Consider the following 23,653-nt stretch of genomic DNA (forward strand, 5'->3'; position numbering starts at 1 on the left):
ATTATGTGTTTGCCTTTTGAATTCGGACATCAACATAAGCGAAGGCAGTGAGGCACAAAGATTGAAGAAACTAATACAATCTTCCTTCTTGACGTGTGCTGTAAATTTTTCTTCCATCAAGGAGGTAACGCTGCCACTGAACGGCCATTTTCTTTTTTGTTGGTCCACTTTGGGAGCATTAGCGACCGAATCCAAGGACATTTTCTGCGACTGCGAGGATGTCCTTGATCTTGTTTTGGGCTGAAGTGGAGGAGGAGGAGGATGACGACGAGAATTCTGTTTTCCTGGTGCTGATGAAGATGGAGTCGGAGGAGGAGGAGGAGGAGGAGGAGTCTCTTTTCTTGGGGCTGATGAAGATGGAGTCGGACGAGGAGGAATAGAAGGAGACCTCTGTCTTCTCGGGGGTGATGGCTCCGGATGAGGAGGGGAGTGATCTCTATTGGGAGATGGTGAGTTATCATCGCAGGTGGGCGAAGACTCGTAGTCGTCCTCATCATCAGAGGACAATTGGTGGTCAAGCTTAATGAAGCGCTTGCGCCAGGCCACTTGAGAGCCCTTGTTATGACCAAGTTTCGGCGTGTCTTCCGCTACGGGGTACTCAATGGGTATCTTGTTATACTTCTTATCAAGTATTCTGTCAATGGTGACGTGAGCGTACCCCAGTGGAATTGGGCGGCTATTAATTATCCTGTCTCCCATAGGCCAGGCTTGGCCGAGCGTCACCTTGTCCTTTGTCCATTCCTGACGAATGTACAACCTGACATTGACGGGTTCAGTGATGTCGTCCACCGGATGAGGCACATTCGCCTCTTCTTCGTCGAGCGGGGTCGATCCGCAGCTACTGTGACCCCTAAACTGTGGGCTAAAGGAAGTAGGAGTAGGATTTTGTGGTACTGCTGACCCCTTGGACAGTAAAATTTGCTCAACTCGCGCTTCAACGGTCGCCTCAATCCGTGCTTCCATTCTGTCTTCCATCTCTTTTAGTCTCCTCAAATACTCTGCCTCATGTTCCTCTCTACCCCTCGAGCGGCTCCGGTAAGTGTTAGATTCTTGGGGGAATGCTAGTTTCCAAGGAACAACACCGGTTCCTCTAGTGCGACCATGGTGCTCCTTGGTTCCGAGTGCTTGGGTGAGCACATCTTTCTCCCTATTAGAAGTGCGAGTCCCTTGCCTCACCTCCTCAGTTACCTAGGAGATCCTCTGGATGAGTTCGCTCATGGGTACATTTGAGGAGCTAAAGCTCCCATCCTCAGCGTGCCGTACATTCCTCCCCATATAGTATATTACCGATCTGGGCTCCCAATTGGCAGTCTCAACCTAAACGCCTTCCTCAGCAAGGCAATCCATCTTTTGAAGTTCTGCTTCAAATTCTGGCATCTTTTTGGCGTAGCCACGAGAGCCGAGATGATGAGGATTCGTCGCTTTCTGTGAATTCTCCTTATTCTTCCTGCTCAGTTCTAAGTAGTCCTCGGATAACCTGTATTCCTTGAAAGCCTGCCAGAAGTCCTTCTGCTTGCTAAACTATCCACCATCGAAATATGGCTCTTTATTTTGGAGGACAAAATTCTTGTACAATGTCCCCTTGAAATTCTTGAAGCATGTTCCCATGATTTCTTTTGCTTTTTTCTTGACTAACTCCCTGTCATACTCGGCTGGGAAAGTGAAATACTCTGGGATCTTGACATCCCATATGTAATCCTTCTCGCTTTCGGGAACCCTCCATCGGTCATCATCTTTCCCAACCCACTTCCTATACTTAATCGGGATGAAGTCCCTAACAAGTAACCTGAGGATGGTCTTGTATTTGGTCAAAGCTATAGGCAGTGAGAGTGGATCCCCGAATTCATCGAACTCAGTAATGTGCCAGTGTGCATTCCTACCAACAGGAACCTTTGACACGCCTCGCTTGGATCTGGCCTTCCTGCTACCCGAACCCTCTGGCTCCTCGGCCGGTGGAGGCTCCTGCTAGAGACACCAAGTAAGCTATGACCCTCTTAATTGATTAGCGTGTGTGGCTACATAGTGACATGATACCAAAGTTACCTGGCCATCTTGGTCATTTTGACCCAGATCGAGCAGGCCGAACGGGGTCCATGGCTGCTCGTTCTCACCGACCTGATTGACACCGTCACCGTTTGTCGGATCATGCAGCTCTCCCGTCCCAGCGATATCTATCGGTTCTTGTTGCCGATCAGTTCTTCGGCGATGGGGTAACAGGCGACGATGAGTCATGGCTGTGACACGATCGTGGTTAGTTTTGGCCGTGGACAACTACTAATAGCATATGTTCATATATATATAATATGTTTAATGCAAAGTCTAATAATAAGTCCACATACAACAAAGTCAAATAATAGCATATGTTCACCTAGAACAAATTCATTGTTTGATTGACCACATACAACAAAGTCAACCTACTCTTCTACGAAACTAAGCCTACATCAACTTCCAAATAAGAAAAGCGATGACCATAGCCATAAATAAAAGCGTGACATCTTTCCAAGACCAATGAGCAATTCTCCTAATCTTCACACCTCCGGCGGGTGGCTTCTCTTCGATATCCAGTGCCAGCAGATGGCCATGGTTTGCATTTATTGGACCATAGTAGGCCGGTTGCCCATGGTTTGCAAGGTAGGCCGGATGACTATAGTAGGCCCTCAAAGCTTCAGCTTCTGTGTTGTATTTTTTGTGCAAATTACCAGGGTAGCGATTGACTTGAGCATAGCAATATTCCCAGGTTCGATAAATCCTAGGCATGTGACCAACATGCACTACATACCATGCCATGGTTGCCTATACATTTAAGTAAATTAGGCATGTGGTAAGTGGTAATGGTAACTCGCTGAACAAGAGTTATTATTCAAGTTATATGGCCAAACTAATTATATTTAATGTTCTTTATCCTTGACATAATAAAAAATTACCTCAATAATTGGACTGTTTATTATTCGGAGATCAATGTGGTTTAGTAATCATACTTGCTGCTGCTGCCGAGCCAATTTTAAAAGTTGTTTTTAACTTTTTTTCTAGAACAAACATCTATAGATGCCTTTTTTAAGCATGCTATACATTCCCCCTAAGATTGAATCCCCAAACAATCAAATATTGCTATAGTGTAATTTGGCAGTCTAGGACTGTGACAACAGGTCTCTGAAAATAGCATTATTTTTAAAATATACTAAAACTTATACAAGAAATAAATAATTTCTTGTAGTATATATAAGAAAATATTAGATGAAAGGTCAAAGCAAAACATCTACAACAGAAAGGAAATAGGCAAGTCATTGTAATTAACCAACATGACCAGTCAAATAAAGTAGGACCCTATCAAAATATTAGAGTTGCATACATTCTTCATCTTTAAAACTATTTAAAAAAATTAGTTCTATAGGTCTAAAATATATATACTCCATCCTCACATCCAAAAACATTGAGCATCGGTGGCACTACAGACTAGACATTCATGATCAAACTGTATGCTAGCATTGCAATGAAGTAGCAGTAACATAAATTATGGCAAGTAAATTATCATATCAAACAATAAGTTGTAGTACTTGGTAAATGAAAAGCCTCTAATGATTCAAGTAAGCAGTTGTGGGATAAATCAGCCAGAAATTCTTATCTAACTCTTACACAAACAAAACACTTAGCGGGCATTTCATCTAACACTTAGCGGGCCGTGAGCCACGCACTCACCGTGTGGGTGGTAAAGCAGCTGTCCGCGGGCGCTCCTGAAGGCCTCGGCGGTGCTCCGGCGTTGGGCGGTGGACGGCGTGGGGAGTGCTCCGGCGTGGGGCGGTGCACGGGCGTCGGCGTCGAAGAAGAGGAGCGCAGGGCTAGGAACGGTGGCGCGGGGAGCGGTGGACGGTTGCTCTAGCGTGGGGCGGTGCACGGGCCTCGGCATCGAAGAAGAGGAGCACGGGGCTGGGAACGGCGGCGCGGGCGGCGGTGGATGGGTGCTCCGGCATGGGTGGTGCACGGGCGTCGGTGTCGAAGAAGAGAAGCGCGGGGAACGGTTGGCGCGAGGTTGAAATTTGGATAATTTCAACCTGCGGTGGCCTTTTATACCAGATCTCATCACTGCCGGTTCTAACGAGGAATCGACAGTGTTATGGGTACATCACTGCTGGGCCATTCTTTAAACCGGCAATGATGCAGGAATATAAATTGAAAGAAAATGCAAAAAATTGTGTTGCATCCCTGATTCGAACCGAAGCCAACAAGTTCCAGAGCAGCGGACAAACCATTGAGCTATTACCTGATTTCAGAGAGTTTGAAGGAATTTATTCCATTGAGTGATTATCTATCCTTGCTTTGCGCGTAGGCCCTTCAACTCCCTGGCCACGCTTGTCGCGCGGTTCCCAAGAAGATTGAAGAGCCGCTGTTTACTGAGGAGTCCCAACGAAGAGACACCATCCTTGGACTGGTCGCGGCCCTTTAGTTCCCCATGAAGAGACGCCATGTTTACTCCCCGGCCACACTGCTCACACCGGTTCCCAAACGTAGACGCGCGTGCTCCGTCTTCCCAACGCATGCGCAATGGCGGTTCAAAGGCGTTCCCAACACAGGCGTGCTCCGTCTTCTGAGGGGTGGGAGTTATTGCATCATGATCAGTTCCACCCATAGACACGCCTATATAAGCCAGGTCACCATGCACGCAGTCGGCCGCCATTGCACCACCGCGCATCAAGAAAGCGAAGCACACCCTTCCCACGCACACCTCGCTCCGCCCCTCGACGACCACCCACCGCCACAATGCCTCACCGCTCGAAGACAACATGGGCGATGCTGAACCCGTCATCCTCACGTCGTCCCCCGACGCCTCCACCGACGCCGTCGTCCGAATCGGACCTCGAGGCGAACCTCGAGGACGATTCGGACTGTGAGACCCCATCGGAGGAGGAACCGGAACCTCTTCTAGTGGAGGAGGTCGTCTTCAACTCGTTGGAGACGGCTCAGAAGGAGGAGGAGGACCGGCACCTCCGCGCCATCACACAGAAGGAGACCGATGACTGCATCCTAAAGCGCGTCGTCGAGATCTCCAAGGAGGAGGAGCACCGCCGCGAGGAGGAGGAGTGCCGCCGCCAGGAGGAGGAGGAGCGCCATCGCCGCCAGGAGCAGGAGACCGAGCGGCATCTCGCGATGGATGCGGAACGGCGCCAGCGAAGGGCTGAGCAAAAGAAGCGCGAAGAGGAGCACCGGTAGCAGGGGGATGACGACACAGGCAGCACCAGCAATAATTAGTAGCACTAGTGATTAATCTATGTCTTAGGACAATGTAATAATTTACTGGTGCTCAAAAAACCGTGTCGTCGAATCCTTTATTTGATCATCTTCACCTTGGTGCTGAGAAATACCGCGTTGCAGCATGTCTGTGTTCTGGCAGTGATGGGGGTACATCACTGCCGGGCCATTCTTTAAACCGTCAGTGATTTCAGTGTAGCGGTTACAGCATAAGTAAATTATCTTTTCATCTCCTTTCGAATACCTCCTACTGGCACAACAGTTAAGACCCCGCAACTTAGCCCCCGATACCTGTGTTCGAATCCCGGGCACCCCAATTTTTTTGGTATAATTTTATTATTTATTAAGCGGTGTAAAGGTCAAAAAGACAAAATAAATAAACCAGACACACATCCTATACTATCGCAGCGGTTATGTGTCTGAACTCTGTAGTCCGAGACCCAAGCTCAAACCCAAGGGCTGGCACAATTATTTTTTAATTTTTTATATATCACTACCAGTTTTCAAAATCAACCGACAGTGATAACAAGCATCACTGTCGGTTTTTTCTCATCACTACCGGTTTATTGAAACCGACAGTGATGTTTATATATATTAAAAAAATTATTTTACATACTGAATAAATAGAAGCATATGTATTCCTATGTCAAAATGGCTTGAAATTTTTTTGGCAATCTTGTACACCCAAATTAAGACCCCACATAGGATCTTAGGTTTTTATGATCATTTTTTTATTTATTATGTTTTTCTCTGTGCCCAATGAGACAAAAGAGGGTGAATTTCATCTTAGACCCAATAGATTTTTTCATCCACCCCCACAAAATTCTTATCCCTAGGGCACATTAGAGCCTATGTAGAAGTTTGGCACCATTCCGGATCTTTTCATGGGTAGACTCAATTCAACCTATAATTAAATGGTCTCGTCGCGTAGAAATTCAATTAAACCTCAGACAGTAGCAAACCATCTCCGGAAAATCCAAAACTTGGTGTTTCCTTCACACGTGGCACGTGCAAGCTTGAGAAAAAGTTTGAGACCAATACGACACTGGAATGCATATGAACCACAGAAACATCGATAACCTATGTGTATAGTCATGGTTCGATGAAAGGGCACATGTACCTTCGTGAAGCATGTATACACCGCCTATGTCGAAATGGCTTGTAATTTTTTTGGCAAGCTTGTACACCCAAATTAAAACCCCACGTAGGATCTTAGGTTTTTATGATCATTTTTTATTTATTATATTTTTCTATGTGCCCAATGAGACAAAAGAGGGTGAATTTCATCTTGGACCCAATAGATTTTTTCATCCACCCCCCACAAAATTCTTATTCCTAGGGCACATTAGAGCCTGTGTAAAAGTTTGGCACCATTCTGGATCTTTTTGTGGGTAGCCTCAGTTCAACCTATAATTAAACGGTCTCGTCGCGCAGAAATTCAATTAAACCTCAGAAAGTAGCAAACCATCTCCAGAAAATCCAAAACTTGGTGTTTCCTTCACACGTGGCATGTGCAAGCCTGAGAAAAAGTTTGAGACCAATACGACACCGGAATGCATATGAACCACAGAAACCTTGATAACATATGTGTATAGTCATGGTTCGATGAAAGGGCACAGTACCTCCGTGAAGCATGTATACACCACCTATGTCGAAATGGCTTGAAATTTTTTTGGCAAGCCTGTACACCCAAATAAAGATCCCACACAGGATCTTAGGTTTTTCTGATCATTTTTTTATTTATTATATTTTTCTCTGTGCCCAATGAGACAAAAGAGGGTGAAATTCATCTTGGACCCAATAGATTTTTTCATCCACCTCCATAAAATTCTTATACCTAGGGCACATTAGAGCCTATGTAAAAGTTTGGCATCATTCCGGATCTTTTCGTGGGTAGACTCAGTTCAACCTATAATTAAACGGTCTCGTCGCGCGGAAATTCAATTAAACCTCAGAAAGTAGCAAACCATCTCCGGAAAATCCAAAACTTGGTGTTTCCTTCACACGTGGCATGTGCAAGCCTGAGAAAAAGTTTGAGACCAATATGACACCGGAATGCATATGAACCATAGAAACCTTGATAACCTATGTGTATAGTCATGGTTCGATGAAAGGGCACATGTACCTCCATGAAGCATGTATACACCGCCTATGTCGAAATGGCTTGAAATTTTTTTGGCAAGCTTGTACACCCAAATTAAGACCCACACAGTATCTTAGATTTTTCTGATCATTTTTTTATTTATTATATTTTTCTATGTGCCCAATGAGACAAAAGAGGGTGAATTTCATCTTGGACCCAATAGATTTTTTCATCCACCCCCACAAAATTCTTATCCCTAGGGCACATTAGAGACTGTGTAAAAGTTTGGCACTATTCTGGATCTTTTTGTGGGTAGACTCAGTTCAACCTATAATTAAACGGTCTCGTCGCGCGGAAATTCAATTAAACCTCAGAAAGTAGCAAACCATCTCCGAAAAATCCCAAACTTGGTGTTTACTTCACACGTGGCACGTGCAAGCCTAAGAAAAATTTTGAGACAAATACGACACCGGAATGTATATTTCTAGTTGCCCAACAAATGTTACACGAATTACATGCATGACAATAATTAAACACACAAAGCCGTACATATTAAAATTAGAATCCAATTAAACTACAACCTTGAAAACCTACTAAATAAACATTAATTACCATCAGAATCATTGCCGGGATCGATCGGGCCACGCACACTAACATGCCTCTATAGCCATATATGGTAATTGATATCACAGATTATGTATCCACTTGTATCGATGAAGTCCAATGCCCGTATGAGTGCACTCTCTCGTGCCTCACAATACCGAAACAATGGTCGGCCATAGATGTAACCTACTGAACGACCACTACCCCTGTTAGTAATCCTTATGCAGTACTGGCATCCTTCTGTAGTGAGCTGGCCGAGGTTTCCATTGCAGAACTCCCAATCGTACCTGAGTTGCTCCGTAGCTTGGTCTAGAACGACCCACAAGCCACATGCAGCATAGGTAAGGTCCTGTAGCGCAATCTACATATGGAGAAAAAGAAAAAAAATTAGAGAATCTTATTACAATATTAAACAACAAATAACCATGACTCAGGTATAAGTGACCATTTTACCACATCCGCATGGTTGTACCTCGCAAACCATTCGCTTGCTTGCGGGACGGGGATATCACCAGCATTCAAAGCAAGTGCCACGAAGTGCGAGAAATTAGGCACATCATAGCAAATACGTCGAAGTGCCTCTAAAAAATGCGCACGGCAGTTAATTGGGTGCTTATCATGTCCGAGCTCGGTATTCCAGTCACGTGGATATGGTTCCGATGATTTGAACCCCTCACAGGGATGAAAAAACTGAGTTCACACATCCATAGCCGACCACTTGCATTAGATGTCGTGTTCTCGACGATGTCCGAGATAAAGAACCAGCTAAGTGTTGTTTGTAGCCAATCTATTGAGGATATAGTCTGCGACATATATATGCATGCAACAATGATATTAAACTAATTACAGTTATTTGTTAGCATCAAAAAACAAAAGATGTTGGGAAATATTTCATACAATAGCTGGAACAGGGAACCGTGGAATGGCCACGTTAGGAGCGAATGGCTCATCACTAGGGTGGAAACCTAGTTCTTGTGGTAGGGGAGGTCCGTTGTTCATACCACTTGATCGATAAAATGCAACAAAAAATGAACTTAAAATATATGCACAAAAAATTCTTGGACCCTAAAATGCAACAAAAAATGAACTTAAAATATATGCAACAAAAACATAATTAAATATAGGTCGAATGTAAGGAATAAGAATATATATAAATGTAGAATGCAAAGAAACATGAATATAAATATAGATCAAATTAATATAGATAGAATATTGGAGAAGACAACATATCAATACCATTGAAAGATGCAGGAGCCATGACCAAATCACGTAGAGAGAGAGTGGATGTCTTGAGAAGTGAGAGTGAAACATGAGAAATGAGACTGAGAGAGTTCGTGGGTGGGTGGGATCGATGTATGTGGCCGGCAGTTTGTTTTATATAGGGGGCATGGACATCACTGCCGGTTTTTAAATAGAACCGACAGTGAAGGTGTGTATCACTACCGGTTTTTAAATAGAACCGACAGTGAAGGTGACTATCACTGCCGGTTTCTAAATAGAACCGACAGTGAATGTGCATATAAGTAAAGGATATATTTATTTAGATACTACAGTGGGAAAGTTTTAACAACAACGATATATTTATTTAGATAGTAATGAAATACATAAAAAATTACAAAAAAATTAGAAATAAGTTACATATACGATAACAAAGACCTTACACTAAAATTCCATATACGATAACAAAGACCTATTTGCGTACAGGTCAATGTTACCATCAATGTGTATCAACACATTATAATTTAACCACCTCAGTAGCATTCTTCTAGCACCAACTAGGGTCAAACAACAGCACCGAGGTGGTCTATGAGCTATACCGGCTGGAGATGACAAGGTGGCATCGATGAATCCATGCCTCTGCTGTACATGGCATTTTTCTCGGTACAGTCTAGAGCACATCGGATTCAGCTCGACACTGCACCGATGAACCAATGCCGCTCCGAGACGGGAAATTGCCTAGAGCACACCAGGTCTCTCTGGACATACAGTCTAGAGCGCACCATAGCGGATGGCTCTGTGAACCTCGTGGCATCTCCAATCTTTGGTGTTGCTCTATCTTTAGTAGCATTCTTCTAGTACCTCATGTGTGCACCATTTTGGTGGACTACGATGCATAATGATATATGTGGTTTGTTGTGAGAGGAAAACATTGTATCATGGCTAATAAGGCCTGGCTGAAACCAACATGCATGGAGAGGCTAGCTCCTGGCTGAGGGCCATTTTATAGGGGCTAGCAGTCGTGGTACATTTTTATTTCTGAACTAAAGTTGTCGAGGTAGGTGGGAGCAGTGTTCCAACGGTTGTGGTCATGGGAGCACTGTTGGCATGTGAGGAGCATCTACACATCACTGTCGGTTTTAGTTTAAAAACCGATAGTGAATTGGGCCTTCTGTGTCGGTTTGAGCAACCGACTGTGATAGAAGATATCACTGCCGGTTTTGAACCCAAAACTGGCAGTGAAGGGCCCTGCGGCCAACTTTAGGTAAAAAAATATAAAAAAACAGTGTCGGTTTGGAGCCTGCCATCGCAGCCTTTTATAAAAAATATAAAAAAGTTTGGCCCGCCTGGGATTCGAGCGTGGGTCTCAGAGTACAGAGTGCGCGGCCTTAACCGCTGAGCTAGAATAGGGAGTTCACTTAGTTTACTTTTCTTTATTCATTTATTAATAGAAATAATGCAGTTAGTTTATATTATAAAATAACACAAAAATTTGTGTCTTGATTATTTAATTCTATGATAATGAATTAATGGTCTATAATTATCAAATAATAGTGTTTGTGAACATCATCTTAATATTTGATTACATAGTCAATAATTAAATTGTAGAGATGCGCACAAAATATAAATTAAATATTCAGTGCGAATTACTGATACAACGTCTGCATAATGATTACATAGTTAACAATAATCTAACTATCTTTAGGTGCATCAACAATGAGGGCCTCATTGTGATCAATTCATACGTAAGCAGGTTCGTCACCCTCTTGAAGGATAGGTAGGGGTACGTTCGCCCCGAATGCAGGCATTTCCTGATAGCCCCTGTAGTCTTCTTCGTCCGTCACTCCATCGATACCGACAATCTTCCTTTTCCCTTCTAGGACTACTTTTAGCCTTCCTTTTGTCTTGTTGTCCCTTGCATAGAAGACTTGCATAACATCTCTTGCAAGGACGAACGGGTCATCTCTATATGCGGTCTTAGTGGGATCAACGGTAGTAAACCCTTCGCTGTCAGTGTTGATTTCCTCGAACCGGACCAACTGGCAGTGAAAAAGAGCTGCCTTCAACGGACCATAGGCTAGCTCCCATATCTCCTCTATGAAACCATAGTATATCGCCTGCACATTGCCGTTTTTGTCGTGAGCATCAAAACGAACACCACAATTTTGGTATGTGCTCTTTCCATCTTGTTTTTTTGTGTAAAATGTGAATCCATTGATCTCATACCCTTGGTACCTAAGATATGTACTCAAAGGTCCCTTGGCTAAGGCATCCAGTTGATTACCCAACTTTATTCCAAGCAAGCGACGTCGCAACCAGCTGACAAAATCCTCCTTATGTTTTTTATCCAGCCAAGCCTGTGACTTGCTCGGATACAGAGTTTGCAGCGATTGCCTATCCTCGTCAATGTATGGCATCACACCCTTGGCTTGCTGGACAACAGCGAACTGTGCCTGTCTGAAAGAAACAAAGTCGTCTACTGTAATAGATTTCTCCCCGACCGTTCCTTTGCCACGTAGTCTTCCCCGTGACGAGATTCTAGAACTCCGACCCTTTTGATGTCCAGATAATATGTGCAGAACTCAATGGCGTCCTCCGTTGACCATCCTTCAACCATGCCCCCTTCTAGCCTGAATCTGTTCCTAACATACCTCCTGAAAACTTTCATCAATCTTTCGAAAGGGAACATCTGATGCAGGTACATTGGGCCAAGGGCTCTAATTTGGTCAACAAGATGAATGAGCAGATGCAATGAGATATCAAAGTAAGTCGATGGGAAATGCATCTCAAGCCTAACGAGAGTTTCGGCTATGTCCCGCTGCAGCTGCTCTAGCATGGACACATCAATGACCTTTTTTGAGATCGCGTTGAAGAACGAGCAAAGCTTTATGATTGGGGCATGGACCTTTGGGGGGAGGATACCACACAGGGCAACAGGGAGCAGCTGAGTCATAATGACATGACAGTCATGGGCCTTCATAGGGCCATAGTTGAACTTGAGTCCTCTCATGTTCACTAGCCTCTTCGAGTTCGCACAGTAGCCTGTCGGGACTTTGAGTTCATTGAAGAAAGAAATAAGCGTACGCTTTTCTTCCTTCTTCAACGTCCATGATGCAACCGGAAGTTCAAACTGGCCATTCTCTAGCTCCACGGGACGCAGCTCCTTCCTGATTCCCATGTGTTGCATGTCTAGACGTGTGGCTAGTGAATCCTTCGATGTCCCCCCGGTGTCCATCAAGGTGTTAAGAGTGTTAGCGCACACGTTTTTAGTGATGTGCATGGGATCAAGACAGTGTCGTACACTCAGAAATGGCCAGTAAGGTAGTTTCCATAAAACCGATTTTTTCTTCCAAATGCTCCCATCAGGCGCTGCTACTGCATTGTCCCCCTTCCCAAGGACAACCTCCAGTTTGTTGAGTTCTCGAAGTATCATAGACCCATCTCGATATTTTGGAGCTAAGCGTTTCTCAATAGTACCACTGAAATCTTTTCTGTTCCTGCAGTAAGGGTGATCCTTAGGTAGGAACCTACGGTGTCCCATATAAACTATCTTTGAGTTATTTGGTAGATTTACCACATCGGTGTCGTCCAAGCACTCGACACATCCATTATAGCCTTTTGTCTTCTCTCCGGACAACGAACCTCGACCTAGTAGGTCGGTGATTGTAACGATAAGTACTCCCTTGATCGTGACATGTTCCTTTTTATACTCGTCCCAAACATCTGGCACACCCTTTTCAAACATCTCCACTAGTTCATCGATCACTGGTTCCCGAAACACATCGATGTCATTCCCAGGCTATCTTGGTCCTTGGATCAGTAGTGGCATCTGGATGTACGACCACTTCATACAGACCCAAGGTGGAAGGTTGTATATACAGAGCGTCACTGGCTAGGTGCTATGATTGCTTCTAATCTGGTCGAAAGGATTCATCCCATCTATGCTCAAAGCAAACCAAAGGTGCCTTACCTCTCCATCGATGTCCTTATAGAACATAGTATTGATAGTCGTCCAGTTATGCCCATCGGCGGGGTGCCTCATCATTGTATCTTTCTTATGCTCTTTGCCATGCCAGCGCAACATCTTGGCTGACTTTGCACATGCAAACAGCCTATGCACCCGGGGAGCCATAGGGAAATACCAAACAACCTTTACAGGACCTCCTCTGGTCTTGGTACCCTCATCTGATGGCCCTTCCCTATACCGTGGAGTTTCACACTTGGGGCACTTGTCCAAGTCTTTGTATTTTTCTCCACGGTACAATATGCAATCATTGGAACGTGCGTGGATTTTTTTCAACCTCAAGGCCGATGGGGCAGATCATTTGCTTGGCCAAGTATGTCTTTTCTGGCAACTCGTTTTTTCTAGGAGCATTTTCCTTATTATAGCTAACAACTGATCAAAGCCTTTATCGCTCAATCCGTTTGTCGATTTGAACTCTAACAGCATGATGTCGGCTTCCAGTTTGCTTATTGGACAATTCCTATACAATGGTGTTTTGCCATCTTGTCTCATTTTCTCTAGCTTTCTCAGCTGTCTTTCACTAAGACATCCGGTCTCTACATTATGTAGCAGCTGAGAAATGCCATCATTATCCTCGATGTCGTCAGCTAGCGTGTTCCTAAACACATTATTAACTATGGCCATAGGTTCTGTGTTGACACCGGGTTCCTCATCAGCATCGTGGATGGCTACATCGGGCATGTCCACATCATCATCATTTTCCTGCAGAACATTCACACCAACCTCACCATGCATAGTCCATATCGTATAGTTTGGCATGAACCCCCTGGTAATCAAGTGTGATCGTATAGACTCAATTTGACGAAAGTTCCTATGATTCTTGCAATCTTTGCATGGGCAGAAGATAGGCTTCTCATTCCCAGCATGGGCTTTGGCATCGGTGATAAACTGGCTGACGCCATGCATGTACCGCTTGTCCGTTTGGGATAGATGCATCCACTCTCGATCCATCTCTGCACAAAAAAATACTGAGATAGTAATTACAAAGAATTAATAAGAAATCGAGCTTCATGAACAACAATTGTAGCTCGAAAGTACCATTTTTGGAAAACATTATTGTACACTAATTATTGAAAAATTGAAATTGGTAGCCCCGGCCCTGTAAATTGAAAATCGTAGTAAAAAACAATTATTGCACAATATTGAAGAACAACTATTCTACTCTACTTCTAAGAACTAAATATAGCATCACATACTAACAATGATGATCTTGACCACCATGGAATAATTAGCTAGGAATTTAAATGTGTTCATAGACACCAACCTTTTGGATGATGGATTCACCACAATTTGAGCCTTGCACAAATGTCCAATTGGAAAAGTGCTCTCTAGAATGGAGAAAGAACTAGAATGAGAATCAAGCAATGTAGTCATCAAAATAAAGCTAATTAAGCAACAAAATCAAAGGAGTGGATGTTTGTTACTAACCTTAAAGCAAAAAGATCAAGCCATTCTTCAAAATCATAGCACTAGCTTCATGGTGAAGAGCAGCCGCACAACAATGGAGGGAAGAGCACAAAAGTGCGCCTCTGTTCTCGGGATGGAAGATGGAAGGAAGAAGAGGACGGCTGCAGCCTTTTGTGTTGTAGGCTTATCACCATCGGCTCTTGGCTAGAACCGATAGTGATTGTGCCCAATCACTGTCGGCTCTTGGTTTAAACCGGCAGTGATGAGTGCTCGCTAAAACACTGCCGGTTCAAGCCACAAACTGGCAGTGATGTGATCCTTCACTGCCGGTTTTAGCCCAGCCCCAATCATTTTTTCATTTTCAAGCTCATAACCGGCAGTGAAAGTACGTCACTACCGGTTCTCACAAATTTGGTAGTGATGAGGCCGGCAGTGATGTGCAAATCTGGCGTAGTGATGGGATGCAATTGTGTAGATACAACTTATAATTATAACCATTATGTAATAACAAACACCAGTAATAATGATCATCTGCTGTAGGAAATATTAGTCAGCATATGCAGGTTTGTCTATATGATCTATGATATGAAATACAGAGCATATAGTTGTGCTCACAAGATTGAGTTCAACATCAGTTATTATACCTTGTACAATGGTGTGTCATCTCGTATGTACAATAATGGTCATAACGATCAAGGATGTAGCAACAGTCGAGGCATGCTTTGATATGGTTTGGCGAGATTACTATGTTTAATTATGCCAAATACTTTATTTTATCTTGTCAATTATTTACTATTTAGTGTAACATGGAAATGGTGGCTGAGGGTACTTTTGTGCAACTTGGACATTTTGCAAGAGTGAAATCAAACTAACAACAAATAATCCAGCAACACTATAGCAGATGTATACATGAATGTGTCATTCCATATTACAACAACAAAGCCTTTAAGTCCCAAACAAGTTAGGGTAGGCTAGAGTTGAAACCCAGTAGAAGCCATCAAGGTTCAGGCACGAGAATAGCAGTTTTCCAAGCACTCCTATCTAAGACTAAGTCTTTGGGTATATTCCATCCTTTCAGGTCTCCTTTTATTACCTCTCCCCAAATCAACTTTGGTCTTCCTCTGCCTCTCTTCACGTTACTATTGAAAGGTCCTAATGGCTAGAGGGGGTGAATAGCCTAATAAAAAATTTCTACAACAACACTTAGCAAACTGGTTAGACAATTATGAGGCAAAGCAAGTGTTGCGCTAGCCTACTAAAAATGTAAGCCACCTACCACAATTCTAGTTGATATAGTTTCTATCCACACAATAGCTATGTCACTACACTAAGTTAATGTGCTCTCAAAGGCTAACTAAAGAGCCACACTAACCAAACTAACAAGCTCTCACAACTAGCTACACTAAAGAGCTTGACAACTAGTTTGCGATAATATAAAGAGAGTGAGCAAGAAGGTTATACCGCCGTGTCAAGGAATGAGCTAATCAATCACAAGAATGAATAACTATGAAGACCAATCACCTCGGAATTAAATGATGAACACAATGATTTTTTTACCGAGGTTCACTTGCTTGCCGACAAGCTACTCCTCGTTGTGGCGATTCACTCACTTGGAGGTTCACGCGCTAATTGGCATCACACGCCAAACCCTCAATAGGGTGCCGTACAACCAACACAAGATGAGGATCACACAAGCCACGAGCAATCCACTAGAGTACCTTTTGGCTCTCCACCGGGGAAAGGTCAAGAACCCCTCACAATCACCACGATCGGAGCCAGAGACAATCACCACCCTTCGCTCGACGATCCTTTCTGCTCCAAGCCATCTAGGTGGCGGCAACCACCAAGAGTAACAAGCGAATCCCGCAGTGAAACACGAACACCGAGTGCCTCTAGATGCAAACACTCAAGCAATGCACTTGGATTCTCTCCTAATCTCACAAAGATGATGAATCAATGATGGAGATGAGTGGGAGGGCTTTGGCTAAGCTCACAAGGTTTCTATGTCAATGCAAATGGCCAAGAGAGTGAGCTTGAGCCAGCCATGGGGCTTAAATAGAAGCCCCCACAAAATAGAGTCGTTGTACCCCTTCAATGGGCACAACACGGGGTGACCGGACGCTCCGGTCATATCGATCGGACGCTGGACCTCAGCATTCGGTCACACGATGCGTGCCACATGTCCCCTGTCTTCAAATGATGAGCGCTCGATCTCAACGGTTAAGTGACGATCGAACGCTGCAGCTCAAAGTGACCGGACACTGGACCTCAGCGTCCGGTCGTTTCCAGTAAGCATCCAGAAACGATTTTTCACAACCAGACGCATCCGATCATGCTCGACTGGACACACCCAGCGTTCGGTCACTCAGTGACTCCTCTGTGCACGACCATGTCAGTGTGACTGGATGCAGCCAGCCAGCATCTGGTCATTTCAGCGCCAGCGTCCAGTCGATGACCGACGCTGTGCTTCTTCTACTGCTACTGATTGTACGCGCCAGTCCTTCAGAGACCAGCGTCTGGTCACTTACAGTGACCTCCATCTTTTCTGTCTAGGGTGCTGGTGGCACCGTCGAACTGTCCGCACTCTATGAGCGGACACTCCGTCGGTGAAGTTCCTAACCCTTGCTCAATTGAGCCAACCACCAAGTGTATCACCTTTTGCACATGTGTTAGCATATTTTCACAAACATTTTTCAAGGGTGTTAGCACTCCACTAGATCCTAAATGCATATGCAATGAGTTAGAGCATCTAGTGGCACTTTGATAACTGCATTCTGATATGAGTTTCACCCCTCTTAATAGTACGGCTATGGAACTTAAATGTGATCACACTCTCTAAGTGTGTTGATCACCAAAAGAAAATAGCTCCTACCATTTATACCTTTGCCTTGAGCCTTTTGTTTTTCTCTTTCTTCTTTTCAAGTCCAAGCACTTGATCATCACCATGGCATCACCATCATCATGTCATGATCTTCAATTGCTTCACCACTTGGAATGTGCTACCTATCTCATGATCACTTGATAAACTAGGTTAGCACTTAGGGTTTCATCAATTCACCAAAACCAAACTAGAGCTTTCAACTATCCTGGCTTAGGATTCCACTATGCACCGATGCCTCTAGAGGTCTCTGTTGGACATGTCCAAATCATCTCAACCAGTGTTGGACAAGCTTTTCTTCAATTGGTGCTACCCCTAATCTATCACGTATATCATCGTTTCAAACTCGATCCCTTCTTGTATGACCGCAAATCTAACGCAACACACGCATTTCCACGACACTTATCTGTTGAACATGTCGTCTTTTCATAGGCCAATATTCTACACCATATAACATAGCAGGTCTAATTGCCATCCTATAAAACTCGCCTTTTAGCTTCTGTGGTACCCTTTTGTCACATAGGACACCAGATGTTTGGCGCCACTTCATCCACCCTTCTTTGATTCTATGGCTAACATCTTCATCAATATCCCCGTCTCTCTATAGCATTTATCCTAAAATATCAAAAGGTATCCTTTCTAGGCACTACTTGATCTTCCAAACTAATATCTTCCTCCTCCTGAGTAGTAGTGCCAAAGTCACATCTCATATACTCAGTTTTGGTTCTACTGAGTCTAAAACCTTTGGACTCTAAAGTCTCCCGCCATAACTCCAGTTTCTGATTCACTCTTATCCGGCTTTCATCAACTAGCACTACATCGTCCGTGAAAAGCATACACCAAAGGATGTCCCCTTGTATGTCCCTTGTGACCTCATCCATCACTAAGGTAAACAGATAAGGGCTCAAAGTTGACCCTTGATGTAGTCCTATCCTAATCAGAAAGTCATCCGTGCCTCCATCACTTGTTCGAACACTAGTCACAACATTGTTGTACATGTCCTTAATGAGCCCGACATACTTCGTTGGGACTTTATGTTTGTCCAAAGCCCACCACATAACATTCCTTGGTATTTTATCATACGCCTTCGCCAAGTCAATAAAACCCATGCGTAGGTCCTTCTTCTTCTCCCTATATCGCTCCATAACTTGTCTTATTAAGAAAATAGCTTCCATGGTTGACCTTCTGTGCATGAAACCAAATTGGTTCATAGAGACCCGCATTATTGCTCTCAAGTGATGCTCGATAACTCTCTCACATAGCTTCATAGTATGGCTCATCAACTTAATTCCTCGGTAATTAGTACAACTTTGAAAATCCCCTTTATTCTTGTAGATCGGTACCGATATACTTCTCCTCCACTCGTCAGGCATCTTGTTCGATCAAAAAATATGGTTGAACAACTTGGTTAGTCATACTATAGTTATGTCCCCGAGGCATCTCCACACCTCGATTGGGATACCATCCGGTCCCATCGCCTTACCTCCTTTCATCCTTTTCAATGCCTCTCTGACCTCATATTCTTGAATTCTCCGCACAAAGTGCCTATTGATGTCATCAAAAGAGTCATCCAACTGAAAGGTTGTGTCCGTATTCTCACCATTGAATAATTTGTTAAAATACTCTTGCCATCGATGTTGGATCTCATCCTCCTTCACCAAGAGATGCTTCCTTTCATCCTTAATGCACTTAACTTGGTTGAAGTCCCTTGTCTTTCACTCATGAACCCTAGCCATCCTATAAATGTCCTTCTCTCCTTCCTTTGTACTCAAATGTTGGTAAAGATCCTTGTACGCTCTACCCTTTGCCACACTTACAGCTTGCTTTGTAGTCTTCTTTGCCACCTTGTACTTCTCTATGTTGTCCACACTCCTGTCATGGTACAAGCGTCTATAGCATTCTTTCTTCTCCTTAATAGCCCTTTGGACTTCCTCGTTCCACCACCAAGTATCGTTAGCCTCGCCTCCACTTCCTTTGGTTACTCTACACACCTCTGAGGCCACCTTCCGAATGTTGGTTGCCATCTTCTCCTACATGTTGTTTATGCCATCTTCTTGCTTCCAAGAGCCCTCTTTGATAACCCTCTCCTTGAATACCTCTGACGTCTCCCCTTTCAGTTTCCACCACTTTGTTCTTTCAATCTTAGCTTGTTTATCCCTATGGGCACGCACCTAAAAATGAAAGTCTACCACCAAAAGCTTATGTTGAGAAATAACACACTCCCTTGGTATCACCTTCCAACCCAAACATGCTCGTTTGTCCTTTCTTCTTGCGAGGACAAAGTTAATCTGGCTAGAGTATTGTCTGCTATTGAAGGTCACTACATGAGATTCTCTCTTTCTAAAGAAAGTGTTGGCTATCATCAGATCAAAAGCTACCGCGAAGTCTAGAACTTCCTCCCCCTCCTGATTCCTACTACCATACCTAAAACCTCCATAAACTGCCTCGAAACTAGCGCTTGTAGTACCTACATGCCCATTAAGATCTCCTCCTATAAAAAACTTCTCACTACTAGGTACAACTCTAATCAGGCTATCTAAGTCTTCCCAGAACTATCTCTTAGCACTCTCGTCGAGGCCTACTTGGGAGCATACACACTAATTATGTTCAAGACCATATCACCAACGATAAGCTTGACTAAGATAATCATATCTCCTTTACTTCTCACTCCCACCACACCATTCTTGAGGCTCTTATCAATCAAAACTCCTACTCCATTTTTATTCATGATTGTCCCTATGTACCAAAGCTTGAAACCTGTATTGTCCACCTCCTTTGCCTTCTGACCCTTCGATTTAGTCTCTTGAACGCATAATATATTTACACGTCTCCTAGTCGCGGTATCAACTAATTCTCTTAACTTACCTATAAGCGACCCTATATTCCAACTACCTAAACGCATCCTAGTTGGTTTGACTAGCTTCCTTGCCCTTCGCATCCGTCGACTCAGATGTGAAGACCCTTGCTCATTTTTCACTACACCCGGGCGCCGATGTAGTGCGCCACTAAGGAAGCGACGACTCGATCCATGCTCACTTGACACCATGTCCAGATCACAACACGCGTGTCACCAAGGGAGTGTCGACCTGGCCCTTGCCCATTTAACACCATACCCGGGTTCTGATATGGCGCGTCGCTAAGACGGTTACGCCCCAACGATTTTCTTTCGGGTTTCATCTTCATTAGAATGGCTAGATTTAACATTGGCTCGCCATGTCTATTACAACGCTCCTACTTTACCAGGGCTTCACCTGCTATGTTGAGACAACATAGGCGGAGTTATGTGCCATTCCATATTATACTACTAAATTCCGGTATTACTGGTTATTTTCTACCAATTAGCTAGTTTGGTAGTATCTTGGAAGGTTCAAAGGGTAGTATATATGGCAAAACAAACTTCAAACTTTGTTTATTAGTTTATGAGTAACTTTGAGACATAAAAAGAGGAGTACACATATATATATCAGAAAATTAAGCAAAAATGTGTCTTTTATATTTGCTTAGAGCATTTATAAAGATGATATATGATCACTATGCCCTGGAATATAGTATATATAAGCATTCAAAAATTGTATCCAAATATAGGGGATTTAGTGGACAGAGGGACAATTTTACACTAAACAAGCACACAAATTCGTTAGGTAACATATTGTTACTTGCCATTTATCATGCAGTGCCTGATTAATCGCAAGATGACGTCTTCAATGCAGTGGGAATAATTAAATTGATTAGGAAATGAAGTGATGGTGTACATATGTGTGTTTTGTACTCTCTTAATGTCTTGAATTTTTTAGGAAATCTATATTTCAGGATGAAGAGAGTAGCATATACAACACTCATGTGTGTGCATTACGTACTAAACTACAAGAGGGTTGCACATTGGGAAGCAATAACATTATATGTGATAATCTCTTCTTTCGATTCCCTTCTGCAAAGTATTGTTGTAACATTCTGAACCTGGAAATCCTTCAGGCTCATTTCCTGAAGTCATCCAAGAGCTCAGCAACCAACTAAACTCTGAATTCTTCTTGAATGCGTTGATCGTCATGTTCTAGACAATCTGGGGGCCAGAAATGACTTAATCTTTAAAGGGTTCGCCTTAATATCCATGATTGCAAGGGTGTGTTTAACAAGCAGTTGGCTCTGACCTCCCTCCTTGCAAAGTCAAGCTCTTCAGTGATTTTTAATTCATGGATCCAAAGCTTGTTGTAATTCAGCGCTAGAAGAGCAGCTGTTTTCTTTTCTTTTCTTTTCTTTTTTGTTTCTTGAGTGGTTTTGTAAAGACCCTATCCTTGTTCTCATTGCATTAATTTAAAACTGTAGGGTCTACAGCCCCTACAGGTTCGTCAAATAAAAATTAAGTACTCCCTCCATTACAAACTGTGTCATTTTGGCTTTTTCTAGTCTAACAAGGTAAATAGCTTTTGCATCAAGATGTACGTTATGTCTAGATACGTTGCAGAATCTATGACTCAAGAAAAGCCAAAACGGCTTACAATCTATGACTAATCATGTCAGTACGCTTATTAACAGATCTTCCTATGCATACACTACATGCCATGTATCTATAACAACGGATCACAAGTTCACAACTCGCAAGCTATATAGCCAGCCAAAGCACAGGAGGAGCAAATATGGCACGACGTTCTAAAATGCGTACTGATCAATGAATGCAAATTGCAAACATGCATATTTGCATATACGCTTCTCGTACGGTCGTACCTGATATGTGGCACAGTCAAAGTTGCCGATCTCAAGCTCCCGGACGCTAGCAAGTCTCTCGGCTCGTGGGCGTTCAGCGTGATGTTGGCGTAGTCATGCTTGGGCAGGTGCCCTTGCTCCCAGGAGCCGGCGCCGGCCATCGTCAGGCGCAGCTCCAGCCACCGGAGGTTGGGCGCCTGGATGATCCACGCGCCAGGGAGGCCCTCGCCGGGGGCGACATGGTCGAAGTCGAACGCGATGTTCGCCAGCCGCAGCTTCTCCAGGGTCGGCGCTGCTGCCGAGATCATGGCCTCCAGCCGCTCCCACCCCTTATCTCCGGAGAACATGACGTAGTCCAGGTCCAGCGCTGTCAGGCCGCGAAACCCTGTGATGGCGGGCGGCGGCGGCGGCAGCACGCGGGTGTTCAGCTTGAGCTCGGCCAGCGCGGCGGGGTCGCAGGCGAAGAGGGAAGGGACTGCGGTGGGCATGGGCAGCGCCAGGGATAGAGACCACGGGCTCTTGCCTGCGACGGCGCGCACCCAGCCATCGGCGCGGTCGGACAGGCGCAGCGGGATGCCGCGGATGCTGACGCCGCGGACAGGGGCCGCGCACCGCTCGAGGAATCCCGCCGCGGACTCCCAGTCGCGGACGCGGTCGTGAAGGTCGATCTCGAGGCCGGCCACGGACTCCCAGCGGCTGCGCCAGGTCTGCGACAGCACCGACGTGCGGGCCACCTCGGAGGCCGGGAGGCCAGCGAGGAGCTTGTTCAGGACGTCGGACGGGAGGTCGTCAAGCTGGCGCACTGCTGGCGTGAGCGCCGGAGCTGGCAGCGGCTGAGAGTAGTCGCCGGTGGGCAGCATCTTGGCTTGGGTTTGGCTGGAGAGTGTGTGAATTGTTTAACATTTGGTTAATTTACGATTTATATTAATCCATAAAAACGACTTAAACAATAGTAACAGTACCACTAACCATACTGTAACACCATCACTACTGCAGATAGTATTTGACAGTGCAGCAACCAAGTACGCTAAAAACGCTAACAGAATATCATATGAACAATAGCGCACAGTGGGATTAGATTTATACCCTAGGGTGGGACTGCCGGTACCCGCGGACAGTGAGCCACCATCTTCTCCGTCGTTGGTGTTGGTGCGGCCACCAGTCCTCCTCGTGTCTACCATGTTGCAGAGGAGGTCGCGCCGGGAGACTCCTGCAGGTGCGGTGTCGGAGCAGTGGCACGGGAAGCTCCTGCAGGTGCGGTGTCGGAGCAGTAGAACGAGACTCTCCCGTCAGGAAGCAGAAGCCCCCGAACAGGAAACTGCAGACGGGGCAGCAGTCGCACCGGGAAGCCGGCGCTCCCCAAAAACTTGATTCCCCGCCTACCCGTGCAGGTACGCTTGACGGCCCGGCCCGGCGCGTCGCGCGCGCGCGCGGCGCGGCTCGTCTCGGCGGCGGCGGCGGCGCGCGCGTGTGGCCTCCCGATTCTCCCTCTCAA

At 44.7% G+C, this 23,653-nt stretch overlaps 1 protein-coding gene across 1 annotated transcript; it reads right to left on the reverse strand.

Moving 5' to 3' along the window:
* Nucleotides 1-21,949: 21,949 nt before the first annotated feature.
* Nucleotides 21,950-23,018, reverse strand: LOC136543707 (putative F-box/FBD/LRR-repeat protein At1g66290). The gene is made up of 2 exons (XM_066536083.1): nucleotides 22,180-23,018; nucleotides 21,950-22,022 (listed from the first exon to the last, which is right to left on the reverse strand). The coding sequence occupies exons 1-2, from the start codon at nucleotides 23,016-23,018 to the stop codon at nucleotides 21,950-21,952; spliced, it is 912 nt and encodes a 303-aa protein (XP_066392180.1).
* Between the last annotated feature and the right edge of the window lie 635 nt (nucleotides 23,019-23,653).

The sequence above is a fragment of the Miscanthus floridulus genome, chromosome 3, assembly GCF_019320115.1.
Source record: "Miscanthus floridulus cultivar M001 chromosome 3, ASM1932011v1, whole genome shotgun sequence".
NCBI classification, from domain to species: Eukaryota; Viridiplantae; Streptophyta; class Magnoliopsida; order Poales; family Poaceae; genus Miscanthus; species Miscanthus floridulus.